This window comes from Enoplosus armatus, chromosome 11, assembly GCF_043641665.1.
Source record: "Enoplosus armatus isolate fEnoArm2 chromosome 11, fEnoArm2.hap1, whole genome shotgun sequence".
NCBI classification, from domain to species: Eukaryota; Metazoa; Chordata; class Actinopteri; order Centrarchiformes; family Enoplosidae; genus Enoplosus; species Enoplosus armatus.
In genome coordinates, this window is record NC_092190.1 from 5,221,361 (window position 1) to 5,241,200 (window position 19,840).

The window sequence follows — 19,840 nt, forward strand, 5'->3', positions numbered from 1 at the left end:
AACAACAAGTCAGGGTGAAAATGCTACTGGAGAAAAAGCTACAACAACAGCCTGAAATCATGAGAAACAGCTGACAACTTACTGGAACACAGTGACACACTTGCCCAATATTTCTCAAAGTAAATCTGTCTCTTCCTCCCCCTGCTTCTGCTTCTCTCTTCAGGTTAGGTTCGGTTGAATATGAAGTTACTTTTACTCTCAGTCAAAAGGCAGATTTGTCTGACAGTGCACTTTCACACCTGTGGTTTGGCTCATTTGGTCCAGACCATGGACTGCATTTTAGTTCTGGTCCGGTTCGTGTTCACACTGGCTTTTTACAAACGAACCGAGACGAGTGAACATGAAGTCACACAGCCTGACGGGTGACTCAGTTGTCTGTACAGTTCTGGCTCTAATTCAGCCCTGTAATGCTTCTAAATGTGTACATTTATATTCTCCAGTGTCTCAAAGGGCTCATGCAGAAATAACTGAGGAACATTATTCATATTATCAGACTGCAAATCAGCCGCATGCTCTGAATAATGACTTACCGGTAGATTGCTCGTTTTGTTTGCCCGACAGTCCAGAATGATGTAAAACTTCGGAAAACAGGTCAGGCTGTGTTCATTGGAAGATCTTTTGTTTTTCCAGAATATTCACTGGACGGACTAAAGTAACAGCAAAGCATTTGTAGCCCAGTTAGCAAAGTACATTTGCAATCCCTTTTTGTAGTGTGTTTTATAAACATGTATGCAAATATGCAACACAAAAATAGAAAATGAAAATGACTACATATGTAATGCCCATAATGACCAAAAAGAGCACTGAAGTTTGTAATGAATAAGCTTTTCATTTTACTACATGTCACCACCTTGGCTGTTGTTAACGCTAATAAGAGTTTACTGCCCTGAATGCTCCTCAGTCAAAGCAAGCCTTCCGTTAATGTGCCAACCCAAAGTGTTTTTTAGATTCATACTTAATCATTGACAAACAATTTGGCCAAGACACTGTGAATTTTTGTTTGCCTGTTATTTTACTTGACAGTGCCCTCAGATATCATGTTTAAATATGCCTTACTGTGAAGTGGCACCCCACACAGCGCCACTGAACATTTCTATTCTGTATCATTTATAACTGTTGGTTATAAATTCAGTTTTGAGTAGCAAAAGGCACAAAAGGAACTACGGGAATATTACATGACATAAGAGACGCACTGTAGTAAAAATACCATAAAAACAATCAAGTCAATATGAAACCAATTTCACTGACTATGAGACCATGTATAGAAAAAGGATATAACAGATATACTACAGAATAGTCATGAACCTTGATGTAAACTCACCCTGCACTGCCGCATACAGTACACAGTACAATTCCTTAAAGGGCTACTATCATAAAGAACAGAGCCGACTGTTATTATAATAATTTGAACTTACCAGGAGTGTTGAGACTTAAAGACAACTGCTTGTTACTTGCACTTAGCTTCTGAAGATCTGCTGTGGTTTCCCTCCTTCTGTCATTACAGCATTTTATACTGTTCCACTACCACCTGCATGACATTTCCACTCTACAGAAAAAAAAAAAGTACCGCTTGCTTTGCAATATAGGTGCGCCGCTATGATTCATCCCGACTCAATAGGGCTTTGGTTCAAATGTAGGCCACCAGACCTCATTTGCTCCAAATATGAAACAGATAGCCGTATATTATTCAAAAAGACTTCCTCATTTAAGAAGAAAGTCCAAAACAAATCACGACATTTCATATTGTTGGACCTTTAACTTCTCATTTAAGATGCAATTCTTCCTGAAAACAGACAGTCTGAAGTATAGGTTATGGACTGGAAGATGTTGAATCACTGGAACCGCTGTGTTTTTATTTATGAAGAAAAAATGAAGTTGAAGAAACCTTCCACATACAGTTTCCTTTGCAAATTTCAAATGTATTGACAGAATAATCAGGCTTTTATTCAAAGACTGTTGGAAGAGTTTCCTTACCATTGAATATACAGTATGTGGTGGACATTTTGTGTCCCATGGCAGTCTACAGTGAATGCTAATTCAGAGGCTTTTACATACTGCTGAGAACAAAATCTTAGCATGTAAAAAATAAAAAATAAAAAAATGTTTCAGCATGAAATGAAAATAACCGTTACGATGAAAAATGTCTGCACACAGTTTTGTGTTTGACACACTTTGACCTAGCGCTTTGTGCTACTTTGTTGCAGGAAATGTGACTTTTGTAAATAAAAATCCATTGGCTGTTGCTCTTTATAGTTCCTCATCTGTATTTCAATAACAATAAATAAATGACAGTACATTTCAAATGAAGCACAGTTTGCTGTTTGACTTATGATACTGTAGAAATATATATTTTACATCTTTCTTTCTTTTACATATTTACACTTGTTGTCATGCATATATACATTTTACAGTTAAACATGAACATTTGGTTTGATCAGTCTTTCTTTGTCCACATCAGTTTTCAGTCTCAAGCTCCAGGGAATACCAGCAGTTCATATAGTGATGCAGGCAACCTCAGGATGGACCAGTCACTGTGATGATCTGCACATCAGGTCGAGTCTTGGATCAGTTACTCTGCCTTCAGCACATGCTGTACATACTTTGGCGCTCAGAAATTTGGCGCTAATGGAAAGCTGTACCTGTCGAGGGGACATTTGTAGTAAGAGTATGTTATGGTGCACCTGTGCTGTATCCTCGACTTGGAGTGTGGTCCTCACAGCTTCTGGGACAGCACAGTATGTCTGAAATGGCATTCACTACCATACACATTTGCATTGGAAACCAGCTGCTCTCTGGTCCAACAGTTATATATCATAACTCCGTCATAAGTTCAGCAGGGCAGTTTTCTCAGGATACACCGCCCTCTTGCCCCTCACCGGCATATGATACCTCATCTCCTTCCAAAACCTGGAGGAAGGGGAGAGGGATGGCGACAACGGCGTGTCCTGTCCACCTTTCTCCTCGGCCTCTCTCCTCCTCATACATGTCCTCCAACTTTGACTCGTCCTCATGTTCTTCCACCAACACACGGCGCCCTGCTTCTTCCTCAGGTGACGCACTGACGCTGGGAAGAGAGCCAGCTGAGCCGGGGTGATCTCTTCCAACTCAACCAGAACCACCTGCAAAGCAGCGCTCGAATTAGAATCAGGGTGCCCTTTTGAGCGCGTGACCATGGACCATGAAGAAGAGTAAACTACATCAATCAAATCATCACTGAATTGTAATTGCTTTTGAGCAATTGGGTTTATCACAGCTGTCTGAAGATGATAACACAGCTGTCTGAAGATGATAACACAGCTGTCTGAAGATGAAACCATAAAGTAAATGTTCCAAGAAACTGGCCATTGACTGTAGTGCAAACGCAGAGCGCACCTTCCTGCAGGAAAGCAGACAGTGCCAGTACACGCACAAATTTCACGTTGTGTATTCGACAGGTTCTCCCCGTTCTGATGATATGTTTTCGATACGACTTGTAGTTTTTGAGCTGAGAAAGTATTTTCAATGATGAGTGCAACAAATACTATCACCCCCAGTGCTTATTATGGTATTCTGGCAGGGTAGTTATTTTAACGGTTCATAAAGCAAACATCACCAGATGATGTTTGACATCTTTTGACCAATTTCATTTCTACTCATTATTTCAAGTTTCATGGCATGTAGATCTCGGTTATCTGAAATAAGCGCCGGCATCGATGTCAAGGCACACTCAAAATTTCTTGAGACATTTTCCAGTTGTTAATATTGACTAGTGGAGCTTTAATGTGAACTTGAACTATATACTGCCTATGCATAGAATATGCATAATGAGTTTGTTTTCTCACCTTGAGTGATCCCTCCAGCAGCGCTCTGTGCATTGCTGCCACACACTCCAACTGCTGCCTTGTGTCTGGATAGACTTCTTCGCTACCATCAGAACTCATGCTGCTACTGCTGTCTCTGGTCTTAGAGATGTTGTTGTTGTTGCTACTAGTGCTGCTTGTGTGTCTTTTGCTGGTGAAAGTGGATGCAGTGTAGAGCAGAAGGAGGCGGCGACTGGCTTGCATGTTCTCCTCCACTGAGTCCACTATGGCTGCAGGGAGGAAACAGAGGACAGTGGAGTTTCATTAGAAAAACACAAGCTAAGTGATGAGCCCCAACGTGGCCACACATAAAGGATACATTACTGCACTAACTCTAATACTATCACTTAGACCAGTGGTTCCTGACCCGTGGGTCTGGGCCCCCCAAGGTGTTGCAAGATAGATCTGAGGAGTTTTGACGGTGTCTTTTTCTACAACGGACACTTGTCATCCCCCTGTCTGAGGCAAGTAATACAACAATGCTGTGTCCACCATGTAGATTACTTACCTGTCCCGGGCAGGCAGTCCCGGCCTGCTATGAAGAGTTTGTAGCTGCAAGCTTTTTCCAACACTTGAGGCAGTGTGTGAAGGGCAAACATCTCCACTTCCTTGCTGAATCCGACAGCACAGGGCTGTGGGTATGCCACATAGGCATCATACAGCTTCCCATCCAAATCTGACACAGGAGAAAAAGAGGAGGTGGTCATTTTGCTCAGGTGAAGAAAATGTCATTCAACCCCAGTGCATCAAATAAGAGAAGTACTGTGATGCATGTACAATACAGGTCATTCTAGTGTCAGTGAAGTCAGCGCACATTTCATTTATTCCTACAAGGTTGAAAGTACAGATTGGGGTGATTTGCCCATTTTAATGGAACAAGACCAAAACATGATCATGTTGTGTATCTTTTCTCAAGACTTCATGTGCAAGATAGTTAAGCATTAATAATAATAATAATAAAAACAGCCCCATCTGCATGGCAGTCTTAGTTATGCACATTAATAAAAAAAATCCCACGCAGCTATGGACTGTCAGTACAAGATAATTCAACCTGTATGACGGCAAAGACACCTGGAGTCACAACAGTCACATAAACTGTGGCGGTCGTGCATGCACTGTAACTAATCACATCACAGTTTATGTGACTTTCGTGACTGAAGACTTTTTGTCTTTGTCTCTGTTGCTAACTACATGGCAAGACTGACTCTTTTCTGCCCCCACTTTTCTTTGTTGATGCAGCCATGGAGGCTTTTACGAGTAAATACGCAAGTGATTAATTTATTTACTAACCTCATTACATTAAAGTCAAATTTTGAAAATACGTCATGCCAATGGGCTTCCAGCTAAATGTTTACACAAAATCCTGAATGTTAAAAGGTTCTGTTGCATAATCAGCAGATGACATTTCATTCGAAATACTGCAGGCAGCCCTGTGGTTAGTTTGTTTCCTTTGTTAGCTCTCCCTGTTGATACATGCGGTCAGGTATAAGGCAGAGCTTAAGGTTCTGTGAGTTGTAATGTATTTGTGTTTTAAGGTCAACGCATCACTGTGGGTTTTTCCATCTTGCAGCATTGTGAGTGTAGTGCAAGAGTGTTTTTTTCTTAGCTGACATATCGTTACATTGCATACTGTATGTGATAAAGAGCACATTACTGATCACACACCTGCTGTGAAACATTACCTTTATTCATGTAAAGGACTGGAAACGCTCTCCTGAACCACAGCACAATGTCCACCTTAAAACGGTAGTAGATGATGACACTGCTGATGAAGAGAACAGTCACACCACCAAGCATGAATCCAATGGGAAGTATGATGTTGGGATCTGTAGGGATGAACATCACATATAGCAGACATGCAATGAAGGGCTGCGTCTCCACCATGGATGTGTTAAGAGAACTTGAGTCTCTGATGGGTTTTGGACTCTTAGTTTGATAAAGCAAACAATGTAAGGTGTCAACTTGGTCAGGTTAACTCTGTGTTTTTACCTGCTGGTAGCAGAGTAAAATATCCCTCAGGAAGGCCCCTGGCGCTGTACGCACGACAAGTGTAGTTGATGTGGAAATCCTCCTCCCTCAGCTCAGAAAACATCAGCAGTCGCTCCAACCACACACCTTTAATAGGAACATCCTGGCTCCACGAACTGCTGAGGACGGACAGATGAGAGAAAAGAAAGGTAATGCAGCAAAATGTGACACTGCTGTGCTTTGTACTAGCCTCAGTCTTTAACCAAATAACTAAGAAGAGATAAGAAATGAAAACTCAGGCTACATTAAAATATCAAGACAGAGATAATACACAAGTCAACATATGGCTTATAATTCTGTATATATCCCAAGAAACCTGGGAACCTTATGATCACATAAACTTCATATTTCTCCTATTGTAACCCAAAAAGCAGCAGATAAAACAAAACAAAATGAAAGGAAAGGCAAGGGTGCTGACCGTTGTTCTGACGTGTAGACACGGTCTGAGGGGTTGGTATCGAAAATTAAACCACCTCGGACCAACCAAAAGATATCAACCGAGGGCCTCCCAACACACGGCACGAAGACGAGGCACTGCTTGCTGAAATTGGACCCTAAACACATGCACAAACAAATTACATTTAACAGAACTATTTCTCTCAGTTTATCAAGCGCAAAAAATTGCACAGTGGTTTATAACTCTGTAAACTTATCACAGGTACATTCATTTTAATCTCCGATTTGCAAGGTTAACAGCAGAATACTGCAGTTCATGTTACAAAGTATTCTACCTGCGTTTACTCACACTGCCGTAGCAACAAAGTGGTGTCACTAAAATTAATTAGGGGGCTGTGTTTGCAATGCAAATATTGGTCTGAACAAAGCCTGAGACGGTTTCAACACTAGACTGCAAAACACCATATTTCTCAGAATATGTTGCAGACATGGACTCACCCATCTGTGCCTCGGCTATTTCATTGGCTGGTTCATGCACTTGTGGAACCAAAGAGTACCTCACTGAAAAGACAGACAACATGAAATACAGTAACAGAGGCTGAGGTTGTCTAATCACTTAAATAAACTGTGTATATTTGTTTAGGGTCATGGGAATCATTTCCACCTCTTGTCAGCCTGCTGTGACTCTGCTGTTCACTAGTGGTTTATTGTAATGCTGGTGATTTAGAGAAGTGTCTTCCACTGTAGGAATCACTGTCTTATGTTATGGACAAACTTATTATCTCCGTTCTTACTTGTGACCCATGTGTCAATGGTCTCTGACACGGATCCCGTGATGCCACCGAGAGTGAAGGTCAAGGTACAGGTGTAGGGGCTGTTTTGAGGTTCCACCCCGTCAATCTTCAGGTAGGTCGTATCCCAGTAGGAGTACCTGCCTGTCCCATCCACTATGGGGTCACAACCCTAGGTGAGGAAAGGAACCACAAAAGTCAGGCTTTTTATAATGACAATATGTGAAACAGCCAACCCGATCCCTTTATTTTTTTTTTCAGCAGAATAGCCAGACTTTGGAAAGTAGACAAGTCCAAATCAGACTGACTGTTTGTCTTGGGTAAGGACATTACACTTTCCCTCCCTTCAACAACAACTCTCACGATAATATAGAAGTAATAATCCACTGATTGATATTGCTATAAGGAAATGTCCATTTTATTCCTCTGTAATCGGCAAGAGGAGAGTTGAAGTAATGGCCGTAGTAAAATTCACCAAAATCTGTATTAAAATAACATGAATATATGTTGGATGACTTTTTCACAGTAAAATATTAATGTTAAATCTTCACCAATATTGTATCTTACACATGCTGGATATAGTGAGCATTTTGCTTAATTTAAGACCCTTCATTTTAATGGAACAAGGCTAAAACATGATTGAAGTGCAAGATAGTCAAGCATTAATAATTATACAAAAAACAGCGCCATCTGCATGGCAGCTATGTCAGTACAAGATAATTCAACTAAGTAGAAAACAAGCATCCACCTGGATGACGGGCAGAGACACCCGGAGTCACGACAGTCACATGAACTGCGGCGGTTGTGCATGCAATGTAACTCATCACATCACAGTTCATGTGACATTCGTGACTCAAGACTTCAAAACTGCCTTTCCTGAACCAGTGTATAGTGTACTGAATTGCATATTAGCGCCAACCCCATTTAAGCTGACTGAGTATTCTCCAGATTGTTATGTCTGTATAGATCTGGCCGAGCAAAACTACAACATCTGGAGTAACCTCGATAGGTTAATGAATATTGTTGTCAGTGATCAACAAGACTTTCCCACAACTCACTCTGTACCACTTGATGGAGGAAGTGACGTTGTAGCTGTCCAGTTTATCGATATAGTCCTTCAGAGGGCAGGACAGGCTGTCAGTGACTCCATTTGTAAGTGTTTGACCACTTTTCCTTGGCCTTCCACACTCTCCAGCAGCTGGCAGATCCACTACCAGCTTGGTGGCCTGCCTGTAGCACCGAGAGGGAGTTCTGTTGAAAATGAAAGAGAAAATTATAATTGTTGGCAATAGATTGTCATTGATATTATCATTAGTGTCATTATTATGAACCCCCCCCCCTCACTGAATGCCACTAGAAGTTGCCAAAGTCCCATTCCAGACATATTCTCTTGTAAAGAGGAGGTGGTACTTTTTCGGTAGTAGACTGTCTACACTGTAGGAATTACTGGCACACAAACACATCAGGACAAATGTTCCATTGATTCTTTCAACTTCTGTTGATATTTCTGTTTTCTGCTGATGCTACAGTACCTCAGTATGCTCACATAGTCTCCGTCGTCGTCCAGCGTTATGTTGAGGAACCACAGAGTCTCTCCGTGCACCAGGATTCGACCGGTCTGGTTGCTAATTTCTCGGCCCGTCTTTGGGTCGTACCAGGTGATGTTGTAAGGGACAGCTGTGAAGTTGAAGACGTCTGGAGACACCAGGGTGCTATTCAGCATAGCTATATCCCCAGGAACAGAGAAAACCCTCCCAAACTGGAGTTTGTAGTCGGTACAGTTCTCTGCAACACACACATCAGTGGGGAATGGATTCATCATTTCTTCAGCCATTTAACACTGATAGAGCTCTGAGAAAGCTTGTCAATGTCACATTTGGGCTTTTTCTGGCAAGAAACAATTGTTTTGCAGGAAAGGCTCGGCAATTTTATTCATATAGCACATTTCATTACAAGAAAACTAAATGGTCTTTACTGTACTGTAAAGTGACTTAAGAGGAAATTTAAAGAAAAGAGGTTTAGGGTCTTTCGTCAAGCTTACTATTTATATTTGCTCTCACGTATATTTTTACTTTCATCGATTAAAAACAATATCAGTCATCAGAATACAGTAAATTTTAGTCTACAACAAACCTTTCTTTGATATATTTTCTTAATGCCTGTCTGTCTTATGTAAAACACTGAGTTGCTTTGTTGTTGAAAGATGTAATACAAGTGATTTTCTTTGTCTGGCCTGTCCTTCTAGTTGGATGTTCTTTTTCCACATTTAACCAGCAGCCCAGGGACTTAGAGCTGCCCAGAGGACATTGTGCCGGACTTCCAGTATTTTTCCATGCTGCTCTGTCACTGAGATGGATTTTTCCAATTCTGTCAGCTGAAGCTAAACTTACATAACAGTTTTGCTTTGTTCCCATCATACACCTATGAGAAAACTAAGGCAATGAGGATTTAATTATTGCATCATATATAATACATATACTGTATGTTTTATATAGTTACTGTAGTTCCACCAATGGCCACAAGATGGTGATAGAATACCTCAGTACAGACTAGAAGACCTGGCAAAAACATATGAAATGTAATACTTACAAAAAACACGTATAAAATGTATGCACATTATGTATGTGTGTATATGTATATATATATATATATATATATATATACTGTATGTGTAATTAGTCTCAGAGCCCTACTAGTAATTATATAGTTCCTTGAGAAAACAGTGTGACATAGCTCACCCTGTACAAATCCTGTACAGATCCCACATAGCCCGAGGAAAAACAGAAGGCTTCCCAGTGTTGAACGCCGGCCCATGACTGAAAAACACACACATAAACAACAGTTAGAAATGAACATCAACAACAAGTCAGGGTGAAAATGCTACTGGAGAAAAAGCTACAACAACAGCCTGAAATCATGAGAAACGGCTGACAACTTACTGGAGCACTTCTGTCCAGTGACACTGACAGATCACAAGAGGCTTTCAAACCCAGCAACAATCAGCAGAAACAGTTTTCTTTCCCCTTTAAGGCAAACCTTTCCTACCTAACACGTCTAAAAGTACGTCCGTCTTTTCTTCTCTCTTCTTCTCCAACTGCCTTTCTCCCTCAAACATAGATGACCAACGTTCTGGTATTTCAGGAGTCATTTGTGTACAAATCTCTGACAAAACGCTGCGTAACGCTTTGGAACTGAAAGGAGGCCCAGCATTCCTGAACGCTGCTTAACACAAGTGAATGTTCCTACTCAGCCGTGCCTGTAAATCTATGAATGAACGCTGTCAACCCTCAGGGGAAATTGGGGTTCGCTTTGTCTCAAACTTGTACGACTACTGCAGTTACTGTGCTGGTTTGAGTCAGTCACGTCTTTGGTGTGACTCCAACAATAGATGTGTGTGTGTGTGTGTGTGTGTGTGTGTGTGTGTGTGTGTGTTGGTGGATCCTTGTGTTTAAGCTTTGGGTATTTCTTTGGTATAGTGTGTGGTATTTGTTTACTGTCCCCTTAATATTTTGTGTAATTGTTCAGAGGTGTTGGTTTCTCTTCTCTAGTCCGGTTACATTAAAACATTTTTTTGATGGGTGGCTCCAGTGTGATTAGCAGCAACAGTCACATTAACACTGTTGTTTTACCACAAATATGACACTTTCTGATGTAAACATGTCAGTTTTGTTTTAACACTGAGGTTACGGTTGGGGTTTCCACCTAGACCAAATTGTGTGCACTTATGGTAAGGGCGAGGTATTTTTTGAAAAGTTACTTTTAGGAATATACAAATATTTTTCGGTACTCCTACTTTAGGTAACAAATAGTAAAACTTGGAAAGTGTCTGTTTAAGTCCCAGACAGGATGCTGGGCAGATATTTAACCACTTGAATGCTTCTAATGTGTATACTTACATTGTGTGGTATCACAAAGAGCTTGTGTAGAAATAAGTGATTATAAGCATCATTAGTATTATTAGACTGCAAATCGACCGTGTGTTAGGAATAATGACAACAGGTGTACAGCAATCCTCCTGGAGGAATTACTATGGGACAGCACTTTTTAGTGGATATAATAAAATGCCAAAATACACGTGGGACACGAGCAAAACACACTGTAGTTTGAATTGCTTTCTGATTGATCAGGGAAAATCTCTGCACTCACGTACTGACACGCACGTCCGTGTTGCCATGGTTACCAAATGATTTACATGAATATATCGCTCATACACATCACGAACAGCAGATGGATTCATTAGTCATGTGGCTTTTGAAATCATACTAAAATCACATCTAGTATTTTTTTAAAAATACTGTGGTTTACCATTATTTTTTTGATTCATCATTAGTCTCAGTCTGTAAAATGTCATCGATTCTTAGAGGCCAAGGTGATGTCTTCAAATTGCTTGTTTTGCTCGGCCAACAGTCCATAACCCAACGATTTTGAGTCACAATGATATAAATCAAGAAAGACCATCAAACACTATAGTTAAAAGTCAAAATTTTGCCACCTATTTCTCTGTTTATTGACTAATCGACGAGTCGTTTCAGTACCAATGGAATATAACAAACAAAAGTCAAGCATTTGAGAAGGTTGACAAATGTGCTACCTTGCTCGGTGTGGAGGCCTAGAAGTACCGAAAGGGACAATCTACAACAATCTAAGCAAGTATTCAAGTGAATCTCAATTTATTTAAATGTGTATTCCGAAAGTTTCATGTTGTAGCTTCAATAGCTGGAGGATAAGTGCTATTTTGATCAAAAATGTATTTCTTATGTATGTATTAAAAGAACAACAATCTTTCCTTTAGTACACACAGATTTTAACCCTTGCGTCTGGATGTTGTTAAGGGATCCAGAGTAAGTGGTTTGGCAGCATAGTTTTACTCTGGGACAAGTCCAGGCAGAGAGGAGCGTGGGAAGCTGGCTCAGCACCCTGTGGTACGACCAGAGACAGGGGGGTAACATGTGGGAGGCTGAGGTGAATGAAACTGACTGAGTCACACTGAGGAGAGAAACGTCTGGCAAGTGAGTTCCCTCGCGACCGGAGGCTTAGAGGTGTCGGTGGTCGCCTAACTCATGTTTTGTTTTTACTTTCAATGTACACAGGACCACACTTGCACACTTTGTGAAATGACTATATACCGCCTGTGACTACGAGCAGCTCGTCATCTTTAATATTTCACTTTACAGCAACTCATCATAACTTCACCCCCATTACTGGTAACCTACTCCACACTTAACTGCAGACAATAGCTAATGGACATATGGCTTCCTGGCAGGAAGCTGTTAAAAGAAGAGAGGAAAAGAGCTTGCCCCAGCCAAGATTGTAGTCTTGATATAGTGCCTTTTCATGTCCATGTCTGCTTCTTTGACCTTGAGGCTACCAACACTGACATTACTACTTGAACACGAAGATTCACATTGCAGTTGTGTGCGTGCAGCACTTTAGTGGTATTATTGTAAGAAAACGAAGCCATCATATCAAGGACTGATATCTTCTATGAGCTTCTAATCTACACTGGCTATTTCCCAAGCTCAGGGGCTGGAACCTCTGAAGGACCTGGCCCCTCAGGGGAACTGAAGGCCAGGCTGAACATGTTCCGCCCCCCACACATGAGACCGCACTATTTTAGAATCCCTTTTCAACTTGTGGAGTCAGAAATTTCCATGGTTATCATCAGAAATATGTGCATGCACTCATTATCTTATATATATATATTTATACATAAGATAATGAGTGCATGCACATATTTGATTGGCCAATGTGTGTTGCTGGATGATGTTGCATCGTGTTGTGGCAAAATGTCAACCCGATGCAACCAGTTTCTCTGTTTGTTTGGAGTATGAATTGGTTGTTTGGTGACCAATTCTTACATATTGCTCTTTTAAACTTGGTGTCTGAGAAATCATGTTTTGTTTTGTCCTTTTGGCACGGCGGACGGGTTTAAACTACAATACCCATGAGCCTCAGCAGCGGTTGGCATGAGAAGAGGCCAGTCAGGAGAATTTAAGCAGCGGATTATGTTTTCAATTCTTGCCGAAATGCACCGTGGGAGCTGCAGTTAACATCTACCTCGAAGGTTTTATGTGCACAAGCTTGTAGTAATTGTAGTGTCGTCACTCGATATTTCCCACGTTTACAAGTTCGCAAAGATCACCAAATCGCTCCATTAAAAACTGGCCGGCACACAATGGATTGCTGAATACTGACGACCACACCTTTTGTAGAAAGCAAATTTGGGTAAAAGGAGGCTACATTTTTGGTGAGGTGCAAGCATGTTTGATCTATTTGGTCTAGAAAAACCGTCTTTGGAGCATCCAGCCTCTGGATTCTCCTATTAGCAGCTATGTTGAGCCACTGTGTCCGATTTTGGAAGCTCTGCTGGATTCTTTTAAAGCACAAAAAAAAGAAGACGATGCTAGACGATGCCTCTGGTTTCTGGTGACAGCAGATGGTGGAAGGAGTGAAAGGCTAATGTCAATATCATTACCAATGTGCAGGGAGGGGGAGTGTGGACAGGAAGGGGCAAGTCTGCTGGGTAACGTGAGAAATTGTAAATATATGTTTATTAAAGCAATAACTGCTCCACAAATGTTAGAGAGAGGCTGCTAACCATCTCCAACATGATCTTTTCTGTTTGTTAAATAAATATTAAGTATATATCTTACAAAGTCATATGTTGTAAACTGAGATCTAGTTGTAGAAAGTGTTTGCATGGCAGAAACTGTTGGAAAATGGACCTCACTAACTTAACAAATTTGTGCAATGTTTGATTTCACTACAACAAACTGACAGAAAGGAAGGAGTGTCCATTTATTTCTGTTTGCATTCGGTTAAGTGGTAGTTGGGTGTGTTGGCCTACAAATCAGCTCAGTCGTGTGAACTTTGTCCATCTGTTTGTGGGACAACGGTTGCAACACAGACTGAAGATTGATCACAGGTCCAAGGTTGTGACAACATGAACATCTACAGAACGGAAAACCGTTTGATAAACAACATGGAGTCGATGTTTTTGTTGTCGACCGCATGCTATGTTGGCAACTGTTGGTCACAGTAGATGGAGTTCATTTAATTTAATCTAATGTAATTACTTAGTTTGAGTATGAGAACAGTGCAAATGTGAAGCAGAGTAATGCTACAACAATGTACTATACTGTAATATATAGTCGCAAATCATTACAATTCAAGGTTAAACTGGAAAAACCCCACAGTGAAGTGGGGAGCAACATTAGCAGTGATTTGGTCAGAACAGTGGTTGAGTGCGGCCCACTGAGCTGCAGTCCTGTTCATGAGTCATCATAAACATGCACATTCACATCGTGATTCACTGACAAAACAAACGTCAGCAGCAAGATGTACTTTCACCTGGTGTTCTTCTAAACAGTTCACATTGAACGACCAACAAAATGGTGCACATGTGGAAGAACTCCTGGAAGGAAAACAATAGAGTAAACACCCCCACATGGCCCAGACTTCACCTGGTCCACTGAGTCTCATTTTCACACCAGCACTACAAGTCATTTAAGAGACGTTAGAGTCGCTTTGTTGCTTGTTTTGTTTTTTCCCCCAATCAACAGTCCAAAACCCCAAAATATTCAAATTACAACGATATTGGGGCTGAAACTAATCGTTGTTTTCATGATTGGTTAGTCTGCTGTTTGTTTTCTTGAATACTTAATTAATTGTTTTATCTATAAAATGTGAGAAAATTGTGAAAAATTCACATCACAGTTTCAAAGAGCTCAAGGTGCTGTCGTCAATTTCTTTTGTATGTGTATTTGTGTGTGTAAAAAGGTATTCAGTTTAATATCTCATATGATGAAGACATTTCTGAAGCTGAATGTTTCTCATGTTTGCTTGAAAAATGAATTCAGCAATGAATCCGTTGCCAAAATTGGGACCGATAAATATTCTGTCCGTTGACGAATCGATTAATGCATCAACCGTTTCAGCACTAAATGAAAACAGAGAACAGAAGCAAATCCTCACTCTGGAGAAGCTGGAAGCATTTTGGCTTGATAAATTGCTAACAGTCAAAATTGTTTTTGTTTTTTCTTGTCAATTTCCTTTTGATCAACTAATTGATCAGTCTAAATTGAACATTGAAGATTTTTGTGTAAAGCTCCTTCACATAGATCTACAGTTCTGTTCATCCTTAAAATAAGTCCCGATAGTTTCTAATATTTTAACCGATTTAAATATGTGTACAATGCTTTTGGTCTTCACATGGATTCAGTTTGCTCTGTCTGAGATTCAGTCTCTCAAAAGCACTTGAAAGAGTGCTAAGCAAAGCAAAAAACTTTTTTTTTTTCAAGGGGAAGAGGATGTGATCCCAAATGGTGATGGAGAATTGAAACCCGGATCCTCAATGCATGTTCTCAATGAATGTAATGCAAGCAGCAACTTGTTCAGATGACTGAGACACGACAGCGTATAAACCACACTACGAGTCTGAACCAGTAAAGCTTCTGTACTTATCTACTTATCATAGCTCAACAAAGAAGGACTTGCTATGAATACACTATTTCACTTTATGTTGATCTACATGTTGGATTGTTTTGTTATGTTACCACACCTTGACTCTGTTAAACATCCGGTTAGGATTCTTCTCCATGCTGAGAGGAAACATGCTGGCCATTAGAGAATCCTCCTACATCTGATTCTTCCGCCTCTAAAACAGTTTATTTTTAACCAAGTCTGAGAAAATATCATTGAAATTAAAGACGCAGTATCTGCAGGCACCGGAAATTTCAAGATACAGCAGTAAATAATATTCTACTGGACTGATTAGGGACAAAACGATGTGGGAATATTCTAATATAAATGACGAAGATATAATGTTGAAAATATCCTTCCAAGGGCAGTTTGTGCTATCAGTGCTATCTTTGAATTAGGATTGGTGGAGAGTAAGTTGAAGCCATTTAGCCTGTAGGAGGTTATCAGAATACATGACTCATTTAAAAAAGGCTGAAAGGGAAAGTAATGGGAGTTACCCTCCCTACAGGATGGGAATATGACTATGTGATGTTTCACACTGCAGGCGAATTTATTTATCTCTGGGTTTTTTTTACTGTGGCTCTATTAGTTTATGTAAAACTACACTAAATTAGATCTGGAAACAGTCAGTGCAGCAGCATGCATTAACATTAGAATGTACTGTACGGTGGGCTACATTTCCAACTCAACAGGCTACATAAATTAACGATAATATAAAGTTGTGCCAGAGTCCCTTTTAACAAACTGCAATGCACCAAGTAACGTAAGAGAAGTGCAGAACAGGAGATGCACAGTTAACAGTAAATAGAATAAGGTTATTCTAATGCTTGTGCCTAACTAACCCGACCTCAGTTAAGAATTTAGTCAAAGTCTAACATACACAGCATGGCTAACCTTTAATTTGAGGCCTGCAATGCTATCTTGGTCAAATGTGGTCACTTGTTTATTGGTGCATAAAGTGCCCAACCTTCTGTCTTTCAGGTGCCTGGCTCAGATGTGCAGGATGTGAAAAAATGAAGTGCTCCAACACTATTACTAGTAAACATCTGCACAGCTTTCACAGTCAAAACACAAACTGCATCGTCCAAAAAATTGGCATAACTTGCTGGAATCTTGGAGACAATTGAAAAGTGCAGACCAACACTAAACAATCGTCAAAGTGCACCTAAATGAATCATTCCTTTTCATTTCAGTTTGAAGCTTTGATTCTGTATAACGATCCTGACCTTTTCTTTTTTTCTTGAATTCAAAGCCGTGCCATTTATTTCAGGGACATTTCTACTGGTAGAGAAAAGGAGCATCAATATTACTATCTATATATATATATTTATATATATACACAAATCAGTTATCTTTAGTGGATACAGCAGGTGCCATTTAATATAGTGTGAAAGGAAGTGTGTCTCCTTTGTGGTTAAAATTACCACACACTTCTCTAAAACAGTAAACATGCAACCCTGAAGGGTGTGTTGTTCCTCGAAGCTTGAGTATTCCTAACAAGTTTAATTTGCTTTCAGTGGCATAGTTAATATTACAAAAGTAAGAAATCTGAAAGAAAACAAAAGTTTTGAATTCAGATAAGCAAAAGTGAGCAGAATATATTGACTCACCTCAGAACGCGACCGAGGCACCGAACAGACTGAGGAAGGATGAGAGAGTTCAGGCGACACAGCAGAGTCAACAGAGGAAACCTCACCTCTGACCCTTGCGTGCAGAGTGGAGTCTCGACCATGCAGCTCAGCCAATGAGCCAACAAGCTCTGTCCCACCTCCATGGGACGAAAGCACAAACACAGACCAGGAGGAGGAAGAGTGTGTTTGGATTGCACCTCTCAACTCTGTTTGGCCTCCTTTGCACTACAACACACTGTTAAACCATCAGCAAAACCCTAACCAAAATAACTTCTAAAATTCAAAATGTTCTAATGTCAAATTCTTCTTTGTAAATTAGCAGATTACCTACACTTTTTTGTTTTGTGAGTTTTGTGTGCAACCCTTTTGATACAAATGTCCACAATCTCATGACTTCAAGAACTAAATGAACCAAGGGACTAAAATGGAGCACTACGTGTACCAGGGACAGGTTTTGGTTCCCATCATGTTAAGTTGCCGTGGGAGATCCTTCCAAAAACAAATGTAAGAGGTGTTAAGAGGTGCAGAGGTGTGAAGCCAAACCTGGGCTTCCCTGCTGAATAGAGGAATCCCCAGGAGACAGCTATGAGTCAGTCCCCATCAACCACACTCCCTGAATCAATGTCACTTTTTCAAACGGGATACACTGCGGAGAACGTGAACTACACTGACAGCCACAATGTGGTAGTTAGAACACACATCCTGACTAGAAAGTCCTTGGCGCTCATTTCTGTCTCACATAGCAAAAACGTTTCCACCATGTTGCTTGGATGAGCAGGGGCCGGGGTGATTACAATAATAACAAAAGACATTGTCATTGTGTGTCACCATTAGGAAACAGTGTGCAATCTGTAGTTATTTGCTAAATGATAATGTCTTTTGAGTGTGGACAGTTGATAATTGATACTGTGTGTGTTATTGAAATGTGATACAGAAGCTGTCATTAACAGTTGAGGATGTTTGAATTCAACCATTTTTATGTCAGAAATAGAGCTGCTGCTAACAATAGTTTAACAATTGATCAATGAATAGTTTGTTCACACAATAGTGAAAAATGTCCATTACAACATCCCAGAGCCCAAGATGACATATTGAAATAACTTGTTTTGTTTGACCAACAGTCCAAAACCCAAATATATTCAGTTTACTATCATAGAGGACGAGGAAAACCAGCTAATTCTCACATTTAAGAGGCTGCAACCAAAGAATATGTTTTGTATTTTGCTTGAAATGACTTTAACAATTAATTGTTTATCAAAATTGTTGTCAATCAACTAATCACTTCATCAACTGATTAAGTTGAGTTAAGTATTATTTTGATGTTCATAATGGGTTGTTTGTAGCCTTATTGTTGCTAGGCTAGTGCGTTTCTTCAGGCCCATGTAAAATGTTTTGCACAGAGGAAATAAATGACTGACAAGTGACAACAAGTCGAAAGCATCTCCCAGCATCGTCAGCAGAAACTCACTGGAGACTGAGTCATCTGTCACGCAGCCAAAAATGACTGCCGTCACAGATGATGAGGAGCTAAAAAGTCTGAGAAATATTATTTGTCAGAGAAAATCATTTTGACCGCTGCCAAGAACCTGACAAGGAGAGTGTGTGACAAGTTACATAAATGTGGGATTTGCGTTATGCTTTTATAGACCAGAGTGGAGCATACGGGTACTCAGCAAAACGTCACGACCGTGCCTCTTTTTGGGAGATGGGAAAACCATTTTTTAGATGTAGAATAGATGTCAACGCAATTTGACATGTGTTTGGATTACAGTTTTGACAAGTTTGTATGGATACCGTTCATATCAAACAAACCTTTATCTCACAGACAGTAACGGTGATGTCAGGGATTTTTATTAAAAATAAAAAAATCTCTGCACACTTGAATGTGTTACAGGTGTGTCGGAGAAAGGTGCCACTCACTTACTGTTAAAGTATTTATTTGATTACAGCACTTTGGTCTAATAAATATTTCAGCAGTAAGCGAGTAAATCATAAATCATACAGGGTATTAGAATGACCCCAGCTCTTAGTATTGTTCAGAACAGAGAACTCACCAGCCTGATGTGATTCTGGTCCCTCTGTAAAGGCAGCAGCCTTCTCAGGTCACATGAAAATCCTGTAAAAACATCTTATTGCTTTTTCTTTTTTTTTTTCTTTTTCTTTTTTTTTTTTTTTTTTACTTTAACTCTAAGCTGAGACGTGTCATCTCCAGCTCTGACTTCCTCTTTTGTGGAGACTTCAGCACATGTTGCAATTTCCTTGTCAAGGATCTTTTGAAAGCCAGCGTGTGTCCTAATCTGTTGAGCAATAACTGGGAGGAGAGCAGCCTGGATCCTGCTGTTCATATGATTCACACCATGCAGCACTTAGAGCACTTGTGTTTTTTTTACAATTTACTTCATACACGTATAATCGAGTTATTAACAATCTGCTCTGTGTCCCACCCTGTTCTGTCAGATTAATCCTTCCCAGCTCTAATAAATCCCTGTTTGCTCAGTGGAGCTGCCTCGCATACTTCTGGTTTATATTATGACGTCATTGGACGCTCCATTTAATACACTGTCATGGTGAGACCTCTTGTGGCGGCACAGAGGAGCAACTTGGGATCAAAATACCTGCAAATGAACTGATCAACCAATCCTTTAAAATATTAAAGTTTAAGTTTATATTCTTG

General features: G+C 40.2%; 1 protein-coding gene across 2 annotated transcripts; it reads right to left on the minus strand.

Moving 5' to 3' along the window:
* Positions 1-1,832: 1,832 nt before the first annotated feature.
* LOC139292723 (interleukin-1 receptor type 1-like) lies at positions 1,833-19,616 on the minus strand. Of its 2 annotated transcripts, none has more exons than XM_070915089.1 (12): positions 19,221-19,616; positions 9,793-9,870; positions 8,587-8,839; positions 8,113-8,305; positions 7,058-7,226; positions 6,762-6,824; positions 6,286-6,421; positions 5,829-5,983; positions 5,522-5,665; positions 4,348-4,515; positions 3,822-4,069; positions 1,833-3,119 (listed from the first exon to the last, which is right to left on the minus strand). In XM_070915089.1, the coding sequence occupies exons 2-12, from the start codon at positions 9,866-9,868 to the stop codon at positions 2,823-2,825; spliced, it is 1,902 nt and encodes a 633-aa protein (XP_070771190.1). In that variant the 5' UTR covers positions 9,869-9,870; positions 19,221-19,616; the 3' UTR covers positions 1,833-2,822. The 2 variants fall into 2 exon arrangements, with proteins under 2 accessions (XP_070771190.1, XP_070771189.1); XM_070915088.1 differs by having other exon boundaries at positions 5,829-5,986.
* Positions 19,617-19,840: the final 224 nt, after the last annotated feature.